The sequence below is a fragment of the Nerophis lumbriciformis genome, linkage group LG13 (genome assembly GCF_033978685.3).
Source record: "Nerophis lumbriciformis linkage group LG13, RoL_Nlum_v2.1, whole genome shotgun sequence".
Taxonomy (NCBI): domain Eukaryota; kingdom Metazoa; phylum Chordata; class Actinopteri; order Syngnathiformes; family Syngnathidae; genus Nerophis; species Nerophis lumbriciformis.
The window spans coordinates 43,537,867-43,563,872 of record NC_084560.2 but is presented as its reverse complement, the minus strand read 5'-3'; the positions used below and the strand labels follow the sequence as shown (position 1 = coordinate 43,563,872).

Here is a 26,006-nt window from a genome sequence, read left to right as displayed (position 1 = left end):
GTTTATTTTGAAGTACGCATTATCTTGCAGTAAACCATCCCACTTCTGAAACCACCCGTTACAACTGTAACACTCGCTCCCGGGATTAATATTCTCCGATTTTCACCCTTACAATAATAATAAGGGCGTGCCATGATGGTACAGCATTTAGCACCCTCTACAATCTGTATAAACTGCATGCCAGCTCAGCCTCTTATTATATGCATCTTCTGCCTGCACACATAAGTGACAGCAAGGCATACTTGGTCAACAGCCACACAGGTTACACTGACGGTGGCCATATGAAACAACTTTAACACTCTTACTAATAATGCGCCACACTTTGAACCAAAACCAAACAAGAATGACAAACACATTTCGGGAGAACATCTGCACCTTAACACAACATAAACACAACAGAACAAATACCCAGAATCCCATGCAGCCCTGACTCTTCCTGACTACATTATACACCCCTGCTACCACCAAACCCCGCCCCCACCCCAACCCTGCTCCCTCATGTATCTTTTCGAGGGTTTGATGAATCGTGTTGTATCCCCTCCCCGGTGGTTGGCCTGTTCCCCATTCCAATCATTTGTCTAGTAAATCTTAAAAAACTACCGCAGAGTGGACACCTGAGTCAAAAGTCTTCAAAACTGGGCCTGGCACTGATGACTAATGGCTATCCATCCCACTTCTGACACTACAGAACTGAGACAAAAAGTACATTCAGCCCACAACATTGCCATTTTGTAGTCTTAATACAAGCCCCATGTCAATCATCCTCATGCCTCACCTATCTTTGGATCCTACTTCTGACACCATTTGTCACAGGACTAAGACACAAATGGTACTTTAACTTGGAGCCATGTCAATCATTCTTGTGCCTCAACCATCTCTGGATCCCACTTCTGACACCATTTGTCACAGTACCATCCTAGACCTGCTATCTAAAAAACGCTTCTAAAAGCCGGTCTGAGCTCAATTACAATCATGCCTGGCTCCCCACTCATACAGATCATATGGATCCTACTTCTGACACCATTTGTCACAGGACTAAGACAAAAATTGTACCTTGACTTTAACTTGGAGCCATGTCAATCATTCTTGTGCCTCAACCATCTCTGGATCCCACTTCTGACACCATTTGTCACAGTACTATCCTATACCTGCTATCTAAAAAATGCTTCTAAAAGCAGGTCTGAGCTCTATTACAATCATGCCTGGCTCCCCACTCATACAGATCATATGGATCCTACTTCTGACACCATTTGTCACAGGACTAAGACAAAAATGGTACCTTAACTTTAACTTGGAGCCATGTCAATCATCCTTGTGCCTCAACCATCTCTGGATCCCACTTCTGACACCATTTGTCACAGTACTATCCTAGACCTGCTATCTAAAAAACACTTCTAAAAGCAGGTCTGAGCTCCATTACAATAATGCCTGGCTCCCCACTCATAATGATCATATGGATCCTAATTCTGACACCATTTGTCACAGGACTAAGACAAAATTGGTACCTTAACTTTAACTTGGAACCATGTCAATCATCCTTTTGCCTCAACCATCTCTGGATCCCATTTCTGACACCATTTGTCACAGTACTATCCTAGACCTGCTATCTAAAAAAAACGCTTCTAAAAGCAGGTCTGAGCTCTAATACAATCATGCCTGGCTCCCCGCTCATACAGATCATATGGATCCTACTTCTGACACCATTTGTCACAGGACTAAGACAAAAATGGTACCTTAACTTTAACTTGGAGCCATGTCAATCATCCTTGTGCCTCAACCATCTCTGGATGCCACTTCTGACACCATTTGTCACAGTACTATCCTAGACCTGCTATCTAAAAAACACTTCTAAAAGCAGGTCTGAGCTCCATTACAATCATGCCTGGCTCCCCACTCATACAGATCATATGAATCCTACTTCTGACACCATTTGTCACAGGACTAAGACAAAAATGGTACCTTAACTTTAACTTGGAGCCATGTCAATCATCCTTGTGCCTCAACCATCTCTGGATCCCACTTCTGACATCATTTGTCACAGTACTATCCTAGACCTGCTATCTAAAAAACACTTCTAAAAGCCGGTCTGAGCTCCATTACAATCATGCCTGGCTCCCCACTCATACAGATCATACGGATCCTACTTCTGACACCATTTGTCACAGGACTAAGACAAAAATGGTACCTTAACTTTAACTTGGAGCCATGTCAATCATCCTTGTGCCTCAACCATCTCTGGATCCCACTTCTGACACCATTTGTAACAGTACTATCCTAGACCTGCTATCTAAAAAAAAACGCTTCTAAAAGCAGGTCTGAGCTCCATTACAATCATGCCTGGCTCCCCACTCATACCGATCATATGGATCCTACTTCTGACACCATTTGTCACAGGACTAAGACAAAATTGGTACCTTAACTTTAACTTGGAGCCATGTCAATCATCCTTGTGCCTCAACCAACTCTGGATCCCACTTCTGACACCATTTGTCACAGTACTATCCTAGACCTGCTATCTAAAAAAAACGCCTCTAAAAGCCGGTCTGAGCTCCATTACAATCATGCCTGGCTCCCCGCTCATACAGATCATATGGATCCTAGTTCTGACACCATTTGTCACAGGACTAAGACAAAAATGGTACCTTAACTTTAATTTGGAGCCATGTCAATCATCCTTTTGCCTCAACCATCTCTGGATCCCACTTCTGACACCATTTGTCACAGTACTATCCTAGACCTGCTATCTAAAAGATGCTTCTAAAAGCCGGTCTGAGCTACATTACAATCGTGCCTGGCTCCCCACTCATACAGATCATATGGATCCTACTTCTGACACTATTTTTCACAGGACTAAGACAAAAATGGTACCTTAACTTTAACTTGGAGCCATGTCAATCATCCTTGTGCCTCAACCAACTCTGGATCCCACTTCTGACACCATTTGTCACAGTACTATCCTAGACCTGCTATCTAAAAAAAACGCCTCTAAAAGCCGGTCTGAGCTCCATTACAATCATGCCTGGCTCCCCGCTCATACAGATCATATGGATCCTACTTCTGACACCATATGTCACAGGACTAAGACAAAAATGGTACCTTAACTTTAACTTGGAGCCATGTCAATCATCCTTGTGCCTCAACCATCTCTGGATCCCACTTCTGACACCATTTCTCACAGTACTATCCTAGACCTGCTATCTAAAAAAACGCTTCTAAAAGCTGGTCTGAGCTCCAATACAATCATGCCTGGCTCCCCACTCATACAGATCATATGGATCCCACTTCTGACACCATTTGTGACAGAACTGAGGAAAGGAGAATCCTTACCACACTACTCTGCCATTCCAAGACCAGCTCATGTCCTGTTCCATTCACCAATGTGCCTCACCCATCTTTGGATCCAACTTCTGACAACATTTGTCAGGGGTTGGCAACCAGTTAACACAAACAAAAAGTAAACAGAACAAAATCCAACTGAAATCTTGAACTGCTGCACTTTCCCTCTCCTTCAATCTTTATTACCTCTCTTCTCCCAGTTTGGGCGCACGATGCCTCCACGCTCCGAAAATTGCACAATTTAATTTGCTACGCCCCCAAGCCAGCAGCGACAGTTTGCGGCGTGCATCTGGAGGCGTAGCCATGAAAACGCAGACAAAATTGTCCCTCTCGATGTGACTTTATCAGACGGTAGTGTGACAAGTGAAACGATCAACACACACACACACACACACACACACACACACACACCCACACACACACACACACACACAGGCAAGCACTCCAGGTTTGGAGACTTTGACGGTCGCAGATAATCAATAAGGCAAGGGGTGTTATGACATCAGTGGTTGCCACGGTAACTGAGTCCCTTGCACCGATGGTGCCGTGATCTATGGGAAAAAAAGGAGTCTGTACACCGGTGTGTACTTTCTAGATTCAGTTTACTGAGTTTCACAATAAAAGTTTATAAATCACTATATTACAAAAAAACCCAAAGATCTTTATTAATACTTGTAATTCCACTCGCTTCCAAAAGAGGTGATAGTGAGTCACGTATGCACTACCTGTATGCTTTATTAACAAGTACACTATCTCAATTACTGTACTTATCACTGATCAACCAACAACATATTTTGAAAGGAATCACATTACTGCCTGTTTTGTACCAGATGTTTTGGAAAATAAAAACATGCTAATCTTTACAAGAAAAGCTTAAAGCTTTGGGAATTTTATGAAAAGAGTCGTAATTTCACCTGACAAGTCACAAATTTATAAGAAAACTTTACAATTTTGGCAATGTTATAATAATAATCGGAATTTTACTTGGCAAAATTATGACAAAAGTCATGATTTTACTCAAAAAATGTCACTATTTTACAAAAACAACAAAACATTGGTAATATTGTGATAAAAGTCAGAATTTGTATGCACATTAAATCAACAAAAAAATCCTGACTTTGGAGCAATGTTCACGGACTCTAGTATTTGGCTCTCTATTAGATGCAATGGTTTTCTTTCCGTATTGGGACCATGATTTCGGTCCTAACTTCTTCACCGGTCCTCATATGGACGGTACTTTTCCTTGTGGATGTCTCAAGAAGGGTAGAAATACAAGAACACACACACACACACACACACACACACATTCTTGTATTTGTTACCTTCTTGAGACCTCTGAAAAATGCCTATCACTTTAGGACCACTTTTCTAGACATACAAATATTTGTATTTACAACATTAAATATATAATAATAATAATATATACATACTATGTAAATATAAAAAAGCTTGTTGTGAAAAATTAGTTGGAATTTCACAAGAGAAAGGTCACAATTTCACAAGAAAAACTTAGAATTTTGGCAGTATTAAATAACAAAAGTCATCATTTTACTCAACGCAAGTCAACATTTTACAAGAAAAACTGAACATTTGTGCAATATTATGATACAAGTTGGAATTTTACTCAACAACAGTCGCAATTTTACAAGAGAAGCTTAAAGCTTTGGCAATTTTATGAAAAGAGTCGTAATTTCACTCGACAAGTCACAATTTTATAAGAAAACTAATAATAATAATCAGAATTTTACTTGGCAAAATTATGACAAAAGTCATGATTTTACTCAAAAAATGTCACTATTTTACAAGAACAACAAAAAATTGGCAATGTTGTGATAAAAGTCAGAATTTGTATGCACATTAAATCAACAAAAAAAATCGTGACTTTGGAGCAATGTTCACGGAGTCTAGTATTTGGCTCTCTATTAGATGCAATGGTTTTCTTTCCGTATTGGGACCATGATTTATGTCCTAACTTCTTCACCGGTCCTCATATGGACGGTATTTTTCCTTTTTGGATGTCTCAAGAAGGGTGGAAATACAAGAACACACACACACACACACACACACACACACACACACACACACACACACACACACACACACACACACACACACACACACACATTCTTGTATTCGTTACCTTCTTGAGACCTCTGAAAAATGCCTATCCCTTTAGGACCACTTTTCTAGACATATAAATATTTGTATTTACAACATTAAATATATAATAATAATAATATATACATACTATGTAAATATAAAAAAGCTTGTTGTGAAAAATGAGTTGGAATTTCACAAGAGAAAGGTCACAATTTCACAAGAAAAACTTAGAATTTTGGCAGTATTATATAACAAAAGTCATCATTTTACTCAACGCAAGTCAACATTTTACAAGAAAAACTGAACATTTGTGCAATATTATGATACAAGTTGGAATTTTACTCAACAACAGTCGCAATTTTACAAGAAAAGCTTAAAGCTTTGGCCATCTTATGAAAAGAGTCGTAATTTCACTCGACAAGTCACAATTTTATAAGGAAACTAATAATAATAATCAGAATTTTACTTGGCAAAATTATGACAAAAGTCATGATTTTACTCAAAAAATTTCACTATTTTACAAGAACAACAAAAAATTGGCAATATTGTGATAAAAGTCAGAATTTGTATGCACATTAAATCAACAAAAAAATCGTGACTTTGGAACAATGTTCACGGACTCTAGTATTTGGCTCTCTATTAGATGCAATGGTTTTCTTTCCGTATTGGGACCATGATTTATGTCCTAACTTCTTCACCGGTCCTCATATGGACGGTACTTTTCCTTGTGGATGTCTCAAGAAGGGTTGAAATACCAGAACACACACACACACACACACACACACACACACACACACACACACACACATTCCTGTATTTGTTACCTTCTTGAGACCTCTGAAAAATGCCTATCCCTTTAGGACCACTTTTCTAGACATATAAATATTTGTATTTACAACATTAAATATATAATAATAATAATATATACATACTATGTAAATATAAAAAAGCTTGTTGTGAAAAATGAGTTGGAATTTCACAAGAGAAAGGTCACAATTTCACAAGAAAAACTTAGAATTTTGGCAGTATTATATAACAAAAGTCATCATTTTACTCAACGCAAGTCCACATTTTACAAGAAAAACTGAACATTTGTGCAATATTATGATACAAGTTGGAATTTTACTCAACAACAGTCGCAATTTTACAAGAAAAGCTTAAAGCTTTGGCAATCTTATGAAAAGAGTCGTAATGTCACTCGACAAGTCACAATTTTATAAGAAAATTAATAATAATAATCAGAATTTTACTTGGCAAAATTATGACAAAAGTCATGATTTTACTCAAAAAATGTCACTATTTTATAACAACAACAAAAAATTGGCAATATTGTGATAAAAGTCAGAATTTGTATGCACATTAAATCAACAAAAAAATCGTGACTTTGGAGCAATGTTCACGGAGTCTAGTATTTGGCTCTCTATTAGATGCAATGGTTTTCTTTCCGTATTGGGACCATGATTTCGGTCCTAACTTCTTCACCGGTCCTCATATGGACGGTACTTTTCCTTGTGGATGTCTCAAGAAGGGTAGAAATACAAGAACACACACAAACACAAACACGCATTCTTGTATTTGTTACCTTCTTGAGACCTCCGAAAAATGCCTAACCCTTTAGGACCACTTTTCTAGACATATAAATATTTGTATTTACAACATTAAATATATAATAATAATAATATATACATACTATGTAAATATAAAAAAGCTTGTTGTGAAAAATGAGTTGGAATTTCACAAGAGAACGGTCACAATTTCACAAGAAAAACTTAGAATTTTGGCAGTATTATATAACAAAAGTCATCATTTTACTCAACGCAAGTCAACATTTTACAAGAAAAACTGAACATTTGTGCAATATTATGATACAAGTTGGAATTTTACTCAACAACAGTCGCAATTTTACAAGAGAAGCTTAAAGCTTTGGCAATTTTATGAAAAGAGTCGTAATTTCACTCGACAAATCACAATTTTATAAGAAAACTTTACAATTTTGGCAATGTTGTAATAATAATCAGAATTTTACTTGGCAAAATTATGACAAAAGTCATGATTTTACTCAAAAAAATTTCACTATTTTACAAGAACAACAAAAAATTGGCAATGTTGTGATAAAAGTCAGATTTTGAATGCACATTAAATTTCCAAAAAAATCCTGACTTTGGAGCAATGTTCACGGAGTCTAGTATTTGGCTCTCTATTAGATGCAATGGTTTTCTTTCCGTATTGGGACCATGATTTCGGTCCTAACTTCTTCACCGGTCCTCATATGGACGGTACTTTTCCTTGTGGATGTCTCAAGAAGGGTAGAAATACAAGAACACACACACACACACACACACACACACACACACACACACACACACACACATACACACATTCTTGTATTTGTTACTTTCTTGAGAATTCCAAAAAATGCCTAAACCTTTAGGACCACTTTTCTAGACACATAAATATTTGTATTTACAACATTAAATATATAATAATAATAATATATAAATACTATGTAAATATAAAAAAGCTTGTTGTGAAAAATGAGTTGGAATTTCACAAGAGAAAGGTCACAATTTCACAAGAAAAACTTGGAATTTTGGCAGTATTATATAACAAAAGTCATCATTTTACTCAACGCAAGTCAACATTTTACAAGAAAAACTGAACATGTGTGCAATATTATGATACAAGTTGGAATTTTACTCAACAACAGTCGCAATTTTACAAGAAAAGCTTAAAGCTTTGGCAATCTTATGAAAAGAGTCGTAATTTCACTCGACAAATCACAATTTTATAAGAAAACTTTACAATTTTGGCAATGTTATAATAATAATCGGAATTTTACTTGGCAAAATTATGACAAAAGTCATGATTTTACTCAAAAAATGTCACTATTTTACAAGAACAACAAAATATTGGCAATGTTGTGATAAAAGTCAGAATTTGTATGCACATTAAATCAACAAAAAAAATCCTGACTTTGGAGCAATGTTCACGGACTCTAGTATTTGGCTCTCTATTAGATGCAATGGTTTTCTTTCCGTATTGGGACCATGATTTCGGTCCTAACTTCTTCACCGGTCCTCATATGGACGGTACTTTTCCTTGTGGATGTCTCAAGAAGGGTAGAAATACAAGAACACACACACACACACACACACAATGTTTGTATTTGTTACCTTCTTGAGACCTCCGAAAAATGCCTATCCCTTTAGGACCACTTTTCTAGACATATAAATATTTGTATTTACAACATTAAATATATAATAATAATAATATATACATACTATGTAAATATAAAAAAGCTTGTTGTGAAAAATGAGTTGGAATTTCACAAGAGAAAGGTCACAATTTCACAAGAAAAACTTGGAATTTTGGCAGTATTATATAACAAAAGGCATCATTTTACTCAACGCAAGTCAACATTTTACAAGAAAAACTGAACATTTGTGCAATATTATGATACAAGTTGGAATTTTACTCAACAACAGTCGCAATTTTACAAGAAAAGCTTAAAGCTTTGGCAATCTTATGAAAAGAGTCGTAATGTCACTCGACAAGTCACAATTTTATAAGAAAATTAATAATAATAATCAGAATTTTACTTGGCAAAATTATGACAAAAGTCATGATTTTACTCAAAAAATGTCACTATTTTATAACAACAACAAAAAATTGGCAATGTTGTGATAAAAGTCAGAATTTGTATGCACATTAAATCAACAAAAAAATCGTGACTTTGGAGCAATGTTCACGGACTCTAGTATTTGGCTCTCTATTAGATGCAATGGTTTTCTTTCCGTATTGGGACCATGATTTCGGTCCTAACTTCTTCACCGGTCCTCATATGGACGGTACTTTTCCTTGTGGATGTCTCAAGAAGGGTAGAAATACCAGAACACACACACACACACACACACACACACACACACACACACACACACACACACACACACACACACACACACACACACAATTATTGTATTTGTTACCTTCTTGAGACCTCCGAAAAATGCCTAATCCTTTAGGACCACTTTTCTAGACATATAAATATTTGTATTTACAACATTAAATATATAATAATAATAATATATACATACTATGTAAATATAAAAAAGCTTGTTGTGAAAAATGAGTTGGAATTTCACAAGAGAAAGGTCACAATTTCACAAGAAAAACTTAGAATTTTGGCAGTATTATATAACAAAAGTCATCATTTTACTCAACGCAAGTCAACATTTTACAAGAAAAACTGAACATTTGTGCAATATTATGATACAAGTTGGAATTTTACTCAACAACAGTCGCAATTTTACAAGAAAAGCTTAAAGCTTTGGCAATTTTATGAAAAGAGTCGTAATGTCACTCGACAAGTCACAATTTTATAAGAAAACTAATAATAATAATCAGAATTTTACTTGGCAAAATTATGACAAAAGTCATGATTTTACTCAAAAAATGTCACTATTTTACAAGAACAACAAAAAATTGGCAATATTGTGATAAAAGTCAGATTTTGTATGCACATTAAATCAACAAAAAAATCCTGACTTTGGAGCAATGTTCACGGACTCTAGTATTTGGCTCTCTATTAGATGCAATGGTTTTCTTTCCGTATTGGGACCATGATTTCGGTCCTAACTTCTTCACCGGTCCTCATATGGACGGTACTTTTCCTTGTGGATGTCTCAAGAAGGGTAGAAATACCAAAACACACACACATACACACACATTCTTGTATTTGTTACCTTCTTGAGAATTCCGAAAAATGCCTAACCCTTTAGGACCACTTTTCTAGACATATAAATATTTGTATTTACAACATTAAATATATAATAATAATAATATATACATACTATGTAAATATAAAAAAGCTTGTTGTGAAAATATATATATAACAAAAGTCATCATTTTACTCAACGCAAGTCAACATTTTACAAGAAAAACTGAACATTTGTGCAATATTATGATACAAGTTGGAATTTTACTCAACAACAGTCGCAATTTTACAAGGAAGGCTTAAAGCTTTGGCAATCGTATGAAAAGAGTCGCAATTTCACTCGACAAATCACAATTTTATAAGAAAACTTTACAATTTAGGCAATGTTATAATAATAATCGAAATTTTACTTGGCAAAATTATGACAAAAGTCATGATTTTACTCAAAAAATGTCACTATTTTACAAGAACAACAAAAAATTGGCAATATTGTGATAAAAGTCAGAATTTGTATGCACATTAAATCAACAAAAAAATTGTGACTTTGGAGCAATGTTCACGGAGTCTAGTATTTGGCTCTCTATTAGATGCAATGGTTTTCTTTCCGTATTGGGACCATGATTTCGGTCCTAACTTCTTCACCGGTCCTCATGTGGACGGTACTTTTCCTTGTGGATGTCTCAAGAAGGGTAGAAATACATCACACACACATACACACACATTCTTGTATTTGTTACCTTCTTGAGAATTCCGAAAAATGCCTAACCCTTTAGGACCACTTTTCTAGACATATAAATATTTGTATTTACAACATTAAATATATAATAATAATAATATATACATACTATGTAAATATAAAAAAGCTTGTTGTGAAAAATGAGTTGGAATTTCACAAGAGAAAGGTCACAATTTCACAAGAAAAACTTAAAATTTTGGCACTATTATATAACAAAAATCATCATTTTACTCAACGCAAGTCAACATTTTACAAGAAAAACTGAACATTTGTGCAATATTATGATACAAGTCGGAATTTTACTCAACAACAGTCGCAATTTTACAAGAGAAGCTTAAAGCTTTGGCAATTTTATGAAAAGAGTCGTAATTTCACTCGACAAGTCACAATTTTATAAGAAAACTAATAATAATAATCTGAATTTTACTTGGCAAAATTATGACAAAAGTCATGATTTTACTCAAAAAATGTCACTATTTTACAAGAACAACAAAAAATTGGCAATATTGTGATAAAAGTCAGAATTTGTATGCTTGCACATTAAATCAACAAAAAAATCCTGACTTTGGAGCAATGTTCACGGACTCTAGTATTTGGCTCTCTATTAGATGCAATGGTTTTCTTTCCGTATTGGGACCATGATTTATGTCCTAACTTCTTCACCGGTCCTCATATGGACGGTATTTTTCCTTGTGGATGTCTCAAGAAGGGTGGAAATACAAGAACACACACACACACACGCACACACATACACATATATATTGATTTTTAATTGATACATTTTCAAGAAGACATTTTTAGTCCATCTGAGGGAACTTTGCTAACCTGTTTTGAGAAATGTTCATTTGAATTATTACACCGAATAATACATTGTGAGAATCGGTTCGAATCGAGAATTGTGTTGATTCGAAAAAATTGATTCTGAATCAAATCATCAACCTTTGGATCCAATTGTTAGGTGCCCAAAGATTCAAACTCCTCCTAAACAGATTTTTTTTTCCGTCCTTGTATCTTTGTAGGTCAGTGCCAGTGTGGACAGTGTACCTGCCACCCACCTGGGGACAGTCGAGTTCACGGCAAGAACTGCGAGTGTGACGACCGCCAGTGTGAGGACCTCTCCGGGGAGGTCTGCGGAGGTACACACACTACATCTAGGTCTCCATGTTTATAAGAGAAGCCTTTCAAAAGGCTGCAAAGAACACGCCAAAGCCTAAGTGTAAAGACACTAGTGTTGTCCCGATACCAATATTTTGGTACTGGTGCCGGTAGCAAAATGTATTTAGATACTTTCGACCACAAAAAATTGCATTATTGGCTTTATTTTAACAAAAAAATCTTAGGGTACATGAAACATATGTTTCTTATTGCAATTTAGTCCTTAAATAAAATAGTGAACATACAAGACAACTTGTCTTTTAGTAGTAAGCATACCTGCCAACTTTTGAAATCAGAAAAACCTAGTAGCCAGGGTCCAGGGGCCGCAGGCCCCGGTAGGTCCAGGACAAAGTCCTGGTGGGGGGTTCAGGTTCGCCCCCCGACGCAAAATGATTATTAGCATTCAGACAGGTTAAAATGTTGCTAAAACCATCACTTTTCTATCAGTCACAGTGACTTTTCAAAACAAAAATATTACAGCAAAAATCATATGGGTTGATTGACATGTTTATTCTGTAAGCTAACTTCAATAGTTTGAAATTATTTTGACAGTTAATGCCAGTTATCCTGTCAACCTTTCACAAGACTTCAATTTGTTCATTGAAAGTATAAACAGTATAAACACTTTTTACAGTAAACAAATGGTAAAACAGTACTAAACAATTCCATTGGTGTCATTATTAACTTTCTGTCCAAGCTTGTATAATCTACTGCCTTGTTCAATTGTAAAACATATTCTGTGCCTAAAATTCACATTTCTATCACAATTATCATACTGTAAACATGGTAAGCTAACTTCATTAAAATTAATAGTCCTGTCAATAGCATGGAATTACAATTCAAATGTAGTTTTTTTGTAAGCCTTTCAAAAGAATTCAAAATATGAAAAATTCATGAAAATGAATTGAAGCCATCAGACACTTGAAAAGTGGCACATCACATCTCTAATGTAATCATTTGAACTTTTCAACAGAAATAGCACTGCAAAAATATTAAGGACATACTTCTGTATTTTGGTAGTTATGCTGTCAACATTTAACAAGATTTCTTCAAATTGGACTTGAAAGCATAAATAGTATAAACACTTTTAACAGTATAACAGTACTAAACAATTCCAATAGATAACATTGGTGTCATTACCTTTTAGTGGCTAAAATCCGAAAAACGTTGAAAGTTTTCCACTTGTATCGCTAGCAACGGCATTAGACTTGTGTTTTTTTGTCCCAACGTGGTCTTTTACATCGCTAATTCCTCCGTGTCTGATCGAAAAATCTTGTCTGCACAAGGTGCAATTCGCGTAGTTTTCACCCTTTTTGGAACGGATAATTATTCCCGGATAGGCTTTTGAATATTCTTCACGGAATGACTGCAGTTTTCTTTTCGGTTTAAGACTCGTTTGCGATTTTTCTCCGGCTGATTCCATGATCGTTCGCTCGTTTGGAAACAATGGCAACTGGTGCCTCGTGCTTGGCAGCGGTGCTATAAATAGCCTCACGCATGGCATTCGGAATGGCTCGATAGGAAGTTACGGGAAGCACTGGTAGGGCTGGGCGATATGACTAAAAAATGTATCACGATATAAGTATTTCATATCAGTCGATATCGATAATTATTGATAAAAAAAACAAACTATTCTAAATAAAGACCAGGAGAAAAAAGGCTGAATTTAAATACTTTTATTTTAAATATAAGTAGGTAGCATGTCCTTCGCTAATTGATCCACCACTGCATCCGTTATTTCTTTATAACGTATTGCATTTTTGTCATATGGCACTGCTGCCGACTATCTCTGGATGGTGGTCTGTTGTTGCCGCTTCGGTGCTGTTCCACTTGCACCGGCTGATGTAGATGGTTGTGGTTGTTTGTTACTGCTGTACTCCAGCGGGTGAGAGCGGCTCAGGTGGTAAAATAAGTTTGTCGTGTCCCCAGACTTGGTCGGGACGACGACCTTGCAAAGTTTGCAGACAGTATTACTCTGATTCGTATCGGACTTAAAAAATCCAAAATACTGCCAAACTGGTGACGTGACGTTTCCTTTTTTATTTACAATTTCCTCTCGTGCCGCCGCACTCATATTCCCGTTTTGTTTCACTCCTCGTCGTCAGCTCGCCGTTGTTGCTTTTTTTTCCTTCCTGTTAGCATTTCCCAGAATGCCTTGCGGTTCAGGCTCGGCCGTGATAGGTTGAGAGGCCAAAGCCCTTCCTCTGCCTACACCCCCCAAAATGCCGTGCGGTTCCGGCTCGGCATTTCTTCCTATTTTTTCTAACAGAACTCAGTGAAATTATCGAACGTTCTATCGACCCCATTTTCTATTGATATTGATCACATGTCTATCGCGATATATATTGTTATTGTTTTATCGCCCAGCCCTAGGAAGCAGTGTCGATTGTCATTGTTGTTACGCGATTTCGTGAATAAAACTTAAAAAAAAAATTTTTTTTTTTAATTAATGAAAAACCGTATTTTTTATCACTGCAACCGTAACCCGGAATAGGTTGATGAAAACCGTACTAATTACGGGAAAACCGGAGTAGTTGGCAGGTATGACATATTGTGTCATTTATACACCTATTATTTTGTACACATTATTAAGGACAAGTGGTAGAAAATGAATGATTAATCTACTTGTTCATTTACTGTTGATATCTGCTTACTTTCTCTTTTAACATGTTCTATCTACACTTCTGTTAAAATGTAATAATCACTTATTCTTCTCTTCTTTGATACTTTACATTAGTTTTGGATGATACCACAAATTTGGGTATCAATCCGATACCAAGTAGTTACAGGATCATACATTGGTCATATTCAAAGTCCTCATGTGTCCGGGGACGTATTTGCTGACTTTATAAACATAATATAAATTTTTAAAAAACGAAAGAAGATTTTGTGATGCTAAAAATATCTAAGTAATCATAGTAGTATCGACTAGATACGCTCTTGTACTTGGTATCATTACAGTGGATGTTAGGTGTAGATAAAAGGAATAAAAGGAAGTCTAAGTCTAAGATCCACCAGCGTCATTAGTGGTGTATAGTGAAACATGTTTAGCTATTCCTCGTCCTCCAGTGATAATGATACTTGTAAGAAACTTACTTTATTTGTCACCGTGGTGGCGAGGATTAGTGATTTAGAAGTAGCTAAAACACTGCAAACTGCGGATGGATAGCTAGATAGCCATGTTTTAAAGCATCTCTTCCTGAGGGCGTTTCAGTGTTATAACTTCACCTTTATTTTTACTTTTTAAGCCAAAATGCGTCCATTCTCCCTTTTCTGTCTACACACTGTGTCTGCTTGTAAGTACTCCGTGTGTGTGCGCTGTCGAACATGCTCCTCTGCTCGTAAACCAGCAATGCGACGTGACGATGACGGGGGGACCGGTGCTTTTTAGAGGCGGTATAGTACCGAATATGATTCATTAGTATCGCGGTACTATACTAATATCAGTATACTGTACAAGCCTAAAAGACACTATTTCGGCCAATCACAATTCACTGAATAACCTTTTTGTGGTGGCATAAAAAACACACAAAAAGCTAAATAAAAAGTACACGTGGAGCTAATTCTTGAGTGTTTTTGTACGTCCCTACCTTTCGCCGCCAGGTCACGGTTACTGCTCGTGCGGGCGCTGCATCTGCCAGGAGGGCTGGTTTGGCAAGCTGTGTGGCTTCTCCAGGTCATGTGACCTGAGCGACGACCAAAGCAAGGAGCTGTGCGAGACGTCGGACAACGTGGTCTGCAGTGGCAAAGGTACAAAATAAATGGACTCAATAAAAAAAACATTCATTAGTAGTAGAATACAACTAAAACGTCAAATAATTGTATGGCAGGTTCCTGTCACTGCGGGCAGTGCATCTGCACCCCCAAAGACTGGTGGGTGTCTGGGGAGTACTGCGAGTGTGACGACAGGGAGTGCGACAAACATGACGAGCTGGTATGCACAGGTGAGTATGTGTGAGAGAAAAACATTTCAGTTGTTTATGTGAGAGCATTTCACTAGTGTGTATAAGAGTGTTTCAGTAGTGTGTGAGAGAAAAACATATTAGTTGTTAATGTGAGAGCATTTCAGTAGTGTATGTAAGAGTGTTTCAGTAGTGTATAAGAGTGTTTCAGTAGTGTGTATAAGAGTGTTTCAGTAGTGTGTGAGAGAAAAACATTGCAGTTGTTTATGAGAGAGAATTTCAGTAGAGTGTATTAGAGTGTTTCAGTAGTGTATAAGAGTGTTTCAGTAGTGTGTATAAGAGTGTTTCAGTAGTGTGTGTGAGAGAAAAACATTTCAGTTGTTTATGTGAGAGCATTTCAGTAGTGTGTATAAGAGTGTTTCAGTAGTGTGTATAAGAGTGTTTTAGTAGTGTGTATAAGAGTGTTTCAGTAGTGTGTGTGAGAGAAAAACATTCCAGTTGCTTATGTGAGAGCATTTCAGTAGTGTGTATAAGAGTGTTTCATTAGTGTGTATAAGAGTGTTTCAGTAGTGTGTATAAGAGTGTTTCAGTAGTGTGTATAAGAGTGTTTCAGTAATGTGTATAAGAGTGTTTCAGTAGTGTGTGTGAGAGAAAAACATTTCAGTTGTTTATGTGAGAGCATTTCAGTAGTGTATAAGAGTGTTTCATTAGTGTGTATAAGAGTGTTTCAGTAGTGTGTATAAGAGTGTTTCAGTAGTGTGTATAAGAGTGTTTTAGTAGTGTGTATAAGAGTGTTTCAGTAGTGTGTGTGAGAGAAAAACATTTCAGTTGTTTATGTGAGAGCATTTCAGTTGTGTGTATAAGAGTGTTTCATTAGTGTGTATAAGAGTGTTTCATTAGTGTGTATAAGAGTGTTTCAGTAGTGTGTATAAGAGTGTTTCAGTAATGTGTATAAGAGTGTTTCAGTAGTGTGTGTGAGAGAAAAACATTTCAGTTGTTTATGTGAGAGCATTTCAGTAGTGTGTATAAGAGTGTTTCAGTAATGTGTATAAGAGTGTTTCAGTAGTGTGTAAAAGAGTGTTTCAGTAGTGTGTGAGAGACAAACATTTCAGTTGGTTATGTGAGAGCATTTCAGTAGTGTATGTAAGAGTGTTTCAGTAGTGTGTATAAGAGTGTTTCAGTAGTGTGTATAAGAGTGCTTCAGTAGTGTGTATAAGAGTGTTTCAGTAGTGTGTGTGAGAGAAAAACATTTCAGTTGTTTATGTGAGAGCATTTCACTAGTGTGTATAAGAGTGTTTCAGTAGTGTGTATAAAAATGTTTCAGTAGTGTGTGTGAGAGAAAAACATTTCAGTTGTTTATGTGAGAGCATTTCAGTAGTGTGTATAAGAGTGTTTCAGTAGTGTGTATAAGAGTGTTTCAGTAGTCTGTATAAGAGTGTTTTAGTAGTGTGTATAAGAGTGTTTCAGTAGTGTGTGTGAGAGAAAAACATTTCAGTTGTTTATGTGAGAGCATTTCAGTAGTGTGTATAAGAGTGTTTCATTAGTGTGTATAAGAGTGTTTCAGTAGTGTGTATAAGAGTGTTTCAGTAGTGTGTATAAGAGTGTTTCAGTAATGTGTATAAGAGTGTTTCAGTAGTGTGTGTGAGAGAAAAACATTTCAGTTGTTTATGTGAGAGCATTTCAGTAGTGTATGTAAGAGTGTTTCAGTAGTGTGTATAAGAGTGTTTCAGTAGTGTGTATAAGAGTGTTTCAGTAGTGTGTATAAGAGTGTTTCAGTAGTGTGTGTGAGAGAAAAACATTTCAGTTGTTTATGTGAGAGCATTTCAGTAGTGTGTATAAGAGTGTTTCAGTAGTGTGTATAAGAGTGTTTCAGTAATGTGTATAATAGTGTTTCAGTAGTGTGTGTGAGAAAAACATTTCAGTTATTTATGTGAGAGCATTTCAGTAGTGTATAAGAGTGTTTCAGTAGTGTGTATAAGAGTTTTTCAGTAGTGTGTATAAGAGTGTTTCAGTAGTGTGTGAGAGAAAAACATCTCAGTTGTTTATGTGAGAGCATTTCAGTAGTGTGTATAAGAGTGTTTCAGTAGTGTGTATAAGAGTGTTTCAGTAGTGTGTATAAGAGTGTTTCAGTAGTGTGTATAAGAGTGTTGCAGTAGTGTGTGTGAGAGAAAAACATTTCAGTTGTTTATGTGAGAGCATTTCAGTAGTGTGTATAAGAGTGTTTCAGTAGTGTGTATAAGAGTGTTTCAGTAGTGTGTGTGTTTGAGAGAAAAACATTTCAGTTGTTTATGTGAGAGCATTTCAGTAGTGTGTATAAGAGTGTTTCAGTAGTGTGTATAAGAGTGTTTCAGTAGTGTGTATAAGAGTGTTTCAGTAGTGTGTGTGAGAGAACAACATTTCAGTTGTTTATATAAGAGTGTTTCAGTAGTGTGTATAAGAGTGTTTCAGTAGTGTGTATATGAGTGTTTCAGTAGTGTGTGTGAGAGAAAAACATTTCAGTTGTTTATGTGAGAGCATTTCAGTAGTGTGTATAAGAATGTTTCAATAGGGTGTATAAGAGTGTTTCAGTAGTGTGTACAAGAGTGTTTCAGTAGTGTGTGAGAGAAAAACATTTCAGTTGTTTATGTGAGAGCATTTGAGTAGTGTGTATAAGAGTGTTTCAGTAGTGTGTATAAGAGTGTTTCAGTAGTGTATAAGAGTGTTTCAGTAGTGTGTACAAGAGTGTTTCAGTAGTGTGTGTGTGAGAGAAAAACATTTCAGTTGTTTGTGTGAGAGCATTTCAGTAGTGTGTATAAGAGTGTTTCAGTAGTGTATAAGAGTGTTTTAGTAGTGTGTATAAGAGTGTTTCAGTAGTGTGTGTGTGAGAGAAAAACATTTCAGTTGTTTATGTGAGAGCATTTCAGTAGTGTGTATAAGAGTGTTTCAATAGTGTGTATAAGAGTGTTTCAGTAGTGTGTGTGAGAGAAAAACATTTCAGTTGTTTATGTGAGAGCATTTCAGTAGTGTGTATAAGAGTGTTTCAGTAGTGTGTATAAGAGTGTTTCAGTAGTGTGTGTGAGAGAAAAACATTTCAGTTGTTTATGTGAGAGCATTTCAGTAGTGTGTATAAGAGTGTTTCAGTAGTGTGTAGAAGACTGTTTCAGTAGTGTGTATAAGAGTGTTTCAGTAGTGTGTGTGTGAGAGAAAAACATTTCAGTTGTTTATGTGAGAGCATTTCACTAGTGTGTATAAGAGTGTTTCAGTAGTGTGTATAAGAGTGTTTCAGTAGTGTGTGTGAGAGAAAAACATTTCAGTTGTTTATGTGAGAGCATTTCAGTAGTGTGTATAAGAGTGTTTCAGTAGTGTGTATAAGAGTGTTTCAGTAGTGTGTATAAGAGTGTTTCAGTAGTGTGTGTGTGAGAGAAAAACATTTCAGTTTATGTGAGAGCATTTCAGTAGTGTGTATAAGAGTGTTTCAGTAGTGTGTATAAGAGTGTTTCAGTAGTGTGTGTGAGAGAAAAACATTTCAGTTGTTTATGTGAGAGCATTTCACTAGTGTATAAGAGTGTTTCAGTAGTGTGTATAAGAATGTTTCAGTAGTGTGTGTGTGAGAAAAACATTTCAGTTGTTTTTGTGAGAGCATTTCACTAGTGTGTATAAGAGTGTTTCAGTAGTGTGTATAAGAGTGTTTCAGTAGTGTGTATAAGAGTGTTTCAGTAGTGTGTAAAAGAGTGTTTCAGTAGTGTGCGTGAGAGAAAAACATTTCAGTTGTTTATGTGAGAGCATTTCAGTAGTGTATAAGAATGTTTCAGTAGTGTGTATAAGAGTGTTTCAGTAGTGTGTGTGAGAGAAAAACATTTCAGTTGTTTATGTGAGAGCGTTTCAGTAGTGTGTATAAGAGTGTTTCAGTAGTGTATAAGAGTGTTTCAGTAGTGTGTATAAGAGTGTTTCAGTAGTGTGTGAGAGAAAAACATTTCAGTTGTTTATGTGAGAGCATTTCAGTAGTGTGTATAAGAGTGTTTCAGTAGCGTGTATAAGAGTGTTTCAGTAGTGTGTATAAGAGTGTTTCAGTAGTGTATGTGAGAGAAAAACATTTCAGTTGTTCATGTGAGAGCATTTCAGTAGTGTGCATAAGAGTGTTTCGGTAGTGTGTATAAGAGTGTTTCAGTAGTGTGTATAAGTGTGTTTCAGTAGTGTGTGTGTGAGAGAAAAACATTTCAGTTGTTTATGTGAGAGCATTTCACTAGTGTGTATAAGAGTGTAAGAGTGTTTCAGTAGTGTGTATAAGAGTGTTTCAGTAGTGTGTGTGAGAGAAAATATTTCAGTTGTTTATGTGAGAGCATTTCAGTAGTGTGTATAAGAGTGTTTCAGTAGTGTGTATAAGAGTGTTTCAGTAGTGTGTGTGAGAGAAAAACATTTCAGTTGTTTATGTGAGAGCATTTCAGTAGTGTGCATAAGAGTGTTTCAGTAGTGTGTATAAGAGTGTTTCAGTAGTGTGTATAAGAGTGTTTCAGTAGTGTGTGTGAGAGAAAAAACATTTCAGTTGTTTATGTGAGAGCATTTCACTAGTGTGTATAAGAGTGTTTCAGTAGTGTGTATAAGAGTGTTTCAGTAGTGTGTGTGAGAGAAAAACATTTCAGTTGTTTATGTGAGAGCATTTCAGTAGTGTGTATAAGTGTGTTTCAGTAGTGTGTATAAGAGTGTTTCAGTAGTGTGTGTGAGAGAAAAACATTTCAGTTGTTTAAGTGAGAGCATTTCAGTAGTGTGTATAAGAGTGTTTCAGTAGTGTGTATAAGAGTGTTTCAGTAGTGTGTGTGTGAGAGAAAAAAAATTCAGTTGTTTATGTGAGAGCATTTCAGTAGTGTGTATAAGAGTGTTTCAGTAGTGTGTGTGTGAGAGAAAAACATTTCAGTTGTTTATGTGAGAGCATTTCACTAGTGTGTATAAGAGTGTTTCAGTAGTGTGTATAAGAGTGTTTCAGTAGTGTGTGTGAGAGAAAAACATTTCAGTTGTTTATGTGAGAGCATTTCAGTAGTGTGTATAAGAGTGTTTCAGTAGTGTGTATAAGAGTGTTTCAGTAGTGTGTGTGAGAGAAAAACATTTCAGTTGTTTATGTGAGAGCATTTCAGTAGTGTGTATAAGAGTGTTTCAGTAGTGTGTGTGTGAGAGAAAAACATTTCAGTTGTTTATGTGAGACATGCTAATGTTATCTTACCCTGTTGCTTTGCCTTATATCCGGATGTAGCAATTGTATTTTGTCTATTACCTCAGTCTCCTCTTGGATAACAATTAAGAACACATACTCACATTACTTACCATGTTGCTTTGCTTTGGCTCTGCATGCTGCATTCGTGTTATACTCCACAATCTCCACTTTGCTGCACTGCTCCTATTTTCTTGCTGCCCTCAGTCTCTTGGATAAAAATTAAGGACACATGCTAACATTAGCTTACTTCGCCTTAGCTCGAAATGCTGCATTCGGATTATACTCCACAATCTCCAGCTTGCTGCATCACTCCGGTTTCCTTGCTGCCCTCAGTCTCTTCTTGGATAAAAATTAAGGACACATGCTAACATTAGCTTACTTCGCCTTAGCTCGGAATGCTGCATTCGGATTATACTCCACAATCTCCATCTTGCTGCATCACTCCGGTTTCCTTGCTGCCCTCAGTCTCTTCTTGGATAAAAAATTAAGGACACATGCTAACATTAGCTTACTTCGCCTTAGCTCGGAATGCTGCATTCGGATTATACTCCACAATCTCCAGCTTGCTGCATCACTCCGGTTTCCTTGCTGCCCTCAGTCTCTTCGTGGATAAAAATTAAGGACACATGCTAACATTAGCTTACTTCGCCTTAGCTCGAAATGCTGCATTCGGATTATACTCCACAATCTCCAGCTTGCTGCATCACTCCGGTTTCCTTGCTGCCCTCAGTCTCTTCTTGGATAAAAATTAAGGACACATGCTAACATTAGCTTACTTCGCCTTAGCTCGGAATGCTGCAATCGGATTATACACCACAATCTCCAGCTTGCTGCATCACTCCGGTTTCCTTGCTGCCCTCAGTCTCTTCTTGGATAAAAATTAAGGACACATGCTAACATTAGCTTATTTCGCCTTAGCTCGGAATGCTGCATTCGGATTATACTCCACAATCTCCAGTTTGCTGCATCACTCCGGTTTCCTTGCTGCCCTCAGTCTCTTCTTGGATAAAAATTAAGGACACATGCTAACATTAGCTTACTTCGCCTTAGCTCGAAATGCTGCATTCGGATTATACTCCACAATCTCCAGCTTGCTGCATCACTCCGGTTTCCTTGCTGCCCTCAGTCTCTTCTTGGATAAAAATTAAGGACACATGCTAACATTAGCTTACTTCGCCTTAGCTCGGAATGCTGCATTCGGATTATACTCCACAATCTCCAGCTTGCTGCATCACTCCGGTTTCCTTGCTGCCCTCAGTCTCTTCTTGGATAAAAATTAAGGACACATGCTAACATTAGCTTACTTCGCCTTAGCTCGGAATGCTGCATTCGGATTTTACTCCACAATCTCCAGCTTGCTGCATCACTCCGGTTTCCTTGCTGCCCTCAGTCTCTTCTTGGATAAAAATTAAGGACACATGCTAACATTAGCTTACTTCGCCTTAGCTCGGAATGCTGCATTCGGATTATACTCCACAATCTCCAGCTTGCTGCATCACTCCGGTTTCCTTGCTGCCCTCAGTCTCTTGGATAAAAATTAAGGACACATGCTAACATTAGCTTACTTCGCCTTAGCTCGAAATGCTGCATTCGGATTATACTCCACAATCTCCAGCTTGCTGCATCACTCCGGTTTCCTTGCTGCCCTCAGTCTCTTCTTGGATAAAAAATTAAGGATACATGTTAACATTAACTTACCCGGTTGTTTTGCCTAGCTTTGGTTGCTGCATTAGCGTTATACTACACAATATCCACGTTGCTGCAGCGCTCCTGTGTTTTTGCTGCCCTCAGTCTCCTCTTGGATAAAATGTGAGGGCACATTCTGTTAGCTTACCCTGTTGCAGCAGTATTATACTACACAGTCAGAGGTGGGTAGTAACGCGCTACATTTACTCCGTTACATCTACTTGAGTAACTTTTGGGATACATTGTACTTCTAAGAGTAGTTTTAATGCAACATACTTTTTACTTTTACTTGAGTATATTTATAGAGAAGGAACGCTATTTTTACTCCACTCTATTTATCTACATTCAGCTCACTACTGATTTTTATCGATCTGTTAATGCACGCTTTGTTTGTTTTGGTTTGTCAGACAGACCTTCAAAGTAGAATCTATCGCGTTTCACCAATCAAATGAAGTCACTGGTGACGTTTGACTCCGTTTCACCAATCGAACAGAGCCAGGCGGTCACATGATTAACAAGCTTAAGCTTACATGAACTCAACATCAAATTTGAGGAAGCACATGGCGGTAAGTAACCTTAGTAGATATTTTGGCTGTCACCGTAGGCTGATGTTAGCTTCCCTGCTATGAATCACTGTCAAATGTACATCGTGTGGGGACATTTATTAACGCACTGCAGCCTCATAGACACACACACACACACACACACAAACACACACACACACATGAATAGAAACACCAATCAGTGTGTTCCCAGGTGCAGCCCACACCTATCAGTTTATGGTTTGCGTGAAGGCTAACTTGTTATTTTCCTTTGTAATCTCTGCCTACTGAGCCTATGGTGCTGTTAAGTTATTGTGGCTCAATTTGCCTTAATTCTTTTTATGTTAATGTATTATTATTTAATATATATTATTGTTTTAGTTGCTTAAGAGATAATACTGGCTCTGAATTTGCTCATTGCTATTTTTATGTTTTTGTGCATTATTTGTTGCCGTCATCATTAAACGAACAGGTTACTCATCAGTTACTCAGTACTTGAGTAGTTTTTTCTAAGTAATAAATCTATATATGAATTAATTAAAAAAAAAAAAAATTTTTTAAATTTAAAATTGTTTTAAATTGTTTAAAAAAATAAAATAAAATAAAAAAAAAATCTTTTTTTTTTTTTTTAAATAAAAAAAAAAATCAATTTTTTTTAATTTTTTTTTAAAAAAAATAAAAAAATAATAATAATAAATAATAAGAAAAAAAAAAAAAATAAATAAATAATAATAATAAGAAAAAATAAATAAATAAAATAAAATAACATTTTACATTTTTTTTTTAATTAAAAAAATTAAAAAAAATTAATTTAAAAAAATAAATAAAAAAATAAAAATAAAAAATAAATAAATAAATAAATAAATAATATTAAAAAAATAGCAATAAAATAATAATAATAATAATAATAAATAAATAAATAAAATAAAATTAAAAATTAAAAACATTTTTTTTTTTTTAATTAAAAAAAAACAAAAACAAAAAACAAAAAAACAAAATTGAAAAAAATTAAAAAAATTTAAAAAAGTTTAACATTTTTTTACAAATTAAAAAAATAATAAATCTCTAAAGTAACAGTACTCTTACTTGAGTACAATTTCTGGCTACTCTACCCACCTCTGTACACAGTCTCCTCTCCCTAAAGGTAAACTCAAGGACTGAAAGGACTGAGTAAACTTCTCTACTCAGTGGCCTAGTGGTTAGAGTGTCCGCCCTGAGATCGGTAGGTTGTGAGTTCAAACCCCGGCCGAGTCATACCAAAGACTATAAAAATGGGACCCATTACCTACCTGCTTGGCACTCAGCATCAAGGGTTGGAATTGGGGGTTAAATCACCAAAATGATTCCCGGGCGCGGCCACCGCTGCTGCCCACTGCTCCCCACTGCTCCCCTCACCTCCCAGGGGGTGATCAAGGGTGATGGGTCAAATGCAGAGAATAATCTCGCCACACCTAGTGTGTGTGTGACAATCATTGGTACTTTAACTTTATTGTTTTTTAGCGTATCTCATTCCAAATGATGCGTTCAATGCCCCATGTTTTTCGTAGAATCTACACTGTATTGAAGCACTTCCAACAAGGCGCGCCAACCTTTTTATTGTCTCCTTTCAGGAAACGGGCTGTGCAACTGCGGCACTTGCGAGTGCTGGGACGGATGGACCGGGAACGCTTGCGAAATCTGGGTGGGGACCGATTACTGAGACCAGATGGCACCTCGGGAAAAAGAAAAATCATCTTCACGTTGTGCAGAGGTCTGAAACAGGCGAGGGGAAGCTAAACATGGACTGAAATAACAGTTGTATTTCTTTTGTTGTACTGGTTACAATGTATCTTTTGGAAAATGGAAGTTTTGATGCAATTGTATTGATGAAGGAGCGCTTATATGCACATGGCTACAGCGGGTTGGTGACAAATCCAACCATAAATAAACCATAAGAATCAACCGAGAAGGCAGAAAGTTTCAGTTTGAGCTTTTTTGTTTATTATTTGAAATAATAAAACATTGAATGTGCCGCATGACACGACATTTTTATGGAAACCAAAGGAGAATAAGACCTTATTAAACATACATGGTTACAAAGGTATTATAGAACATGACAAACTCCAAATGAGCATACTTGCAACGGTTATATATATTCATATATATTTGTTTTGCCAAAAATAAAAATCATTTCAGTAGTGGTCTCTTTCTCGGGACTTGCAGGTATGGAGGAAACAAACACAAAGGCGGCATACTCCACATGCACTCTGTGATCAAAAGAATTGGGACGTGTATAATTAACAAGAAGTGAAAATATAGTAAATATGAAGTTGGACTCCATTTTGTACCTAAAACTTCATTTCTGGGAACACCTTCTCAATTTTAGCAGAGTGAATTTAAAAGAGAATTTTTTAAAGGCTGTCACACTTCAGAAAGGACACCATTAACATTTTATCTTTTTTTTTTTTTAATCTTCATAAAACAGTCCTAAGGCCACACTGACATCCAACACATCAGGCCAGAATAAAGTTGTATTTTTCCTAGAGACAAAGTAGCAATCTTGAAAGATATATTTTTCAGACAAGTTTTAATCTCACCCAAACAAAGCCAGCATTTTCGAGAATAACAATGTAAAATGACAAGAGGAAAAAAAAACAGTCCTGACTGTATA

At 36.3% G+C, this 26,006-nt stretch overlaps 1 protein-coding gene across 1 annotated transcript in view; it reads left to right on the top strand.

Moving 5' to 3' along the window:
• Positions 1-25,751, top strand: part of itgbl1 (integrin, beta-like 1) — a 122,655-nt gene extending 96,904 nt beyond the window's left edge. The window contains exons 8-11 of the mRNA XM_061970739.2: positions 11,906-12,022; positions 15,645-15,791; positions 15,872-15,985; positions 24,967-25,751. Coding sequence (XP_061826723.1) covers positions 11,906-12,022; positions 15,645-15,791; positions 15,872-15,985; positions 24,967-25,055 — 467 coding nt within the window. The 3' untranslated portion in view covers positions 25,056-25,751. The remainder of the gene's footprint in view (positions 1-11,905; positions 12,023-15,644; positions 15,792-15,871; positions 15,986-24,966) is intronic.
• The last annotated feature ends 255 nt before the right edge of the window (positions 25,752-26,006 follow it).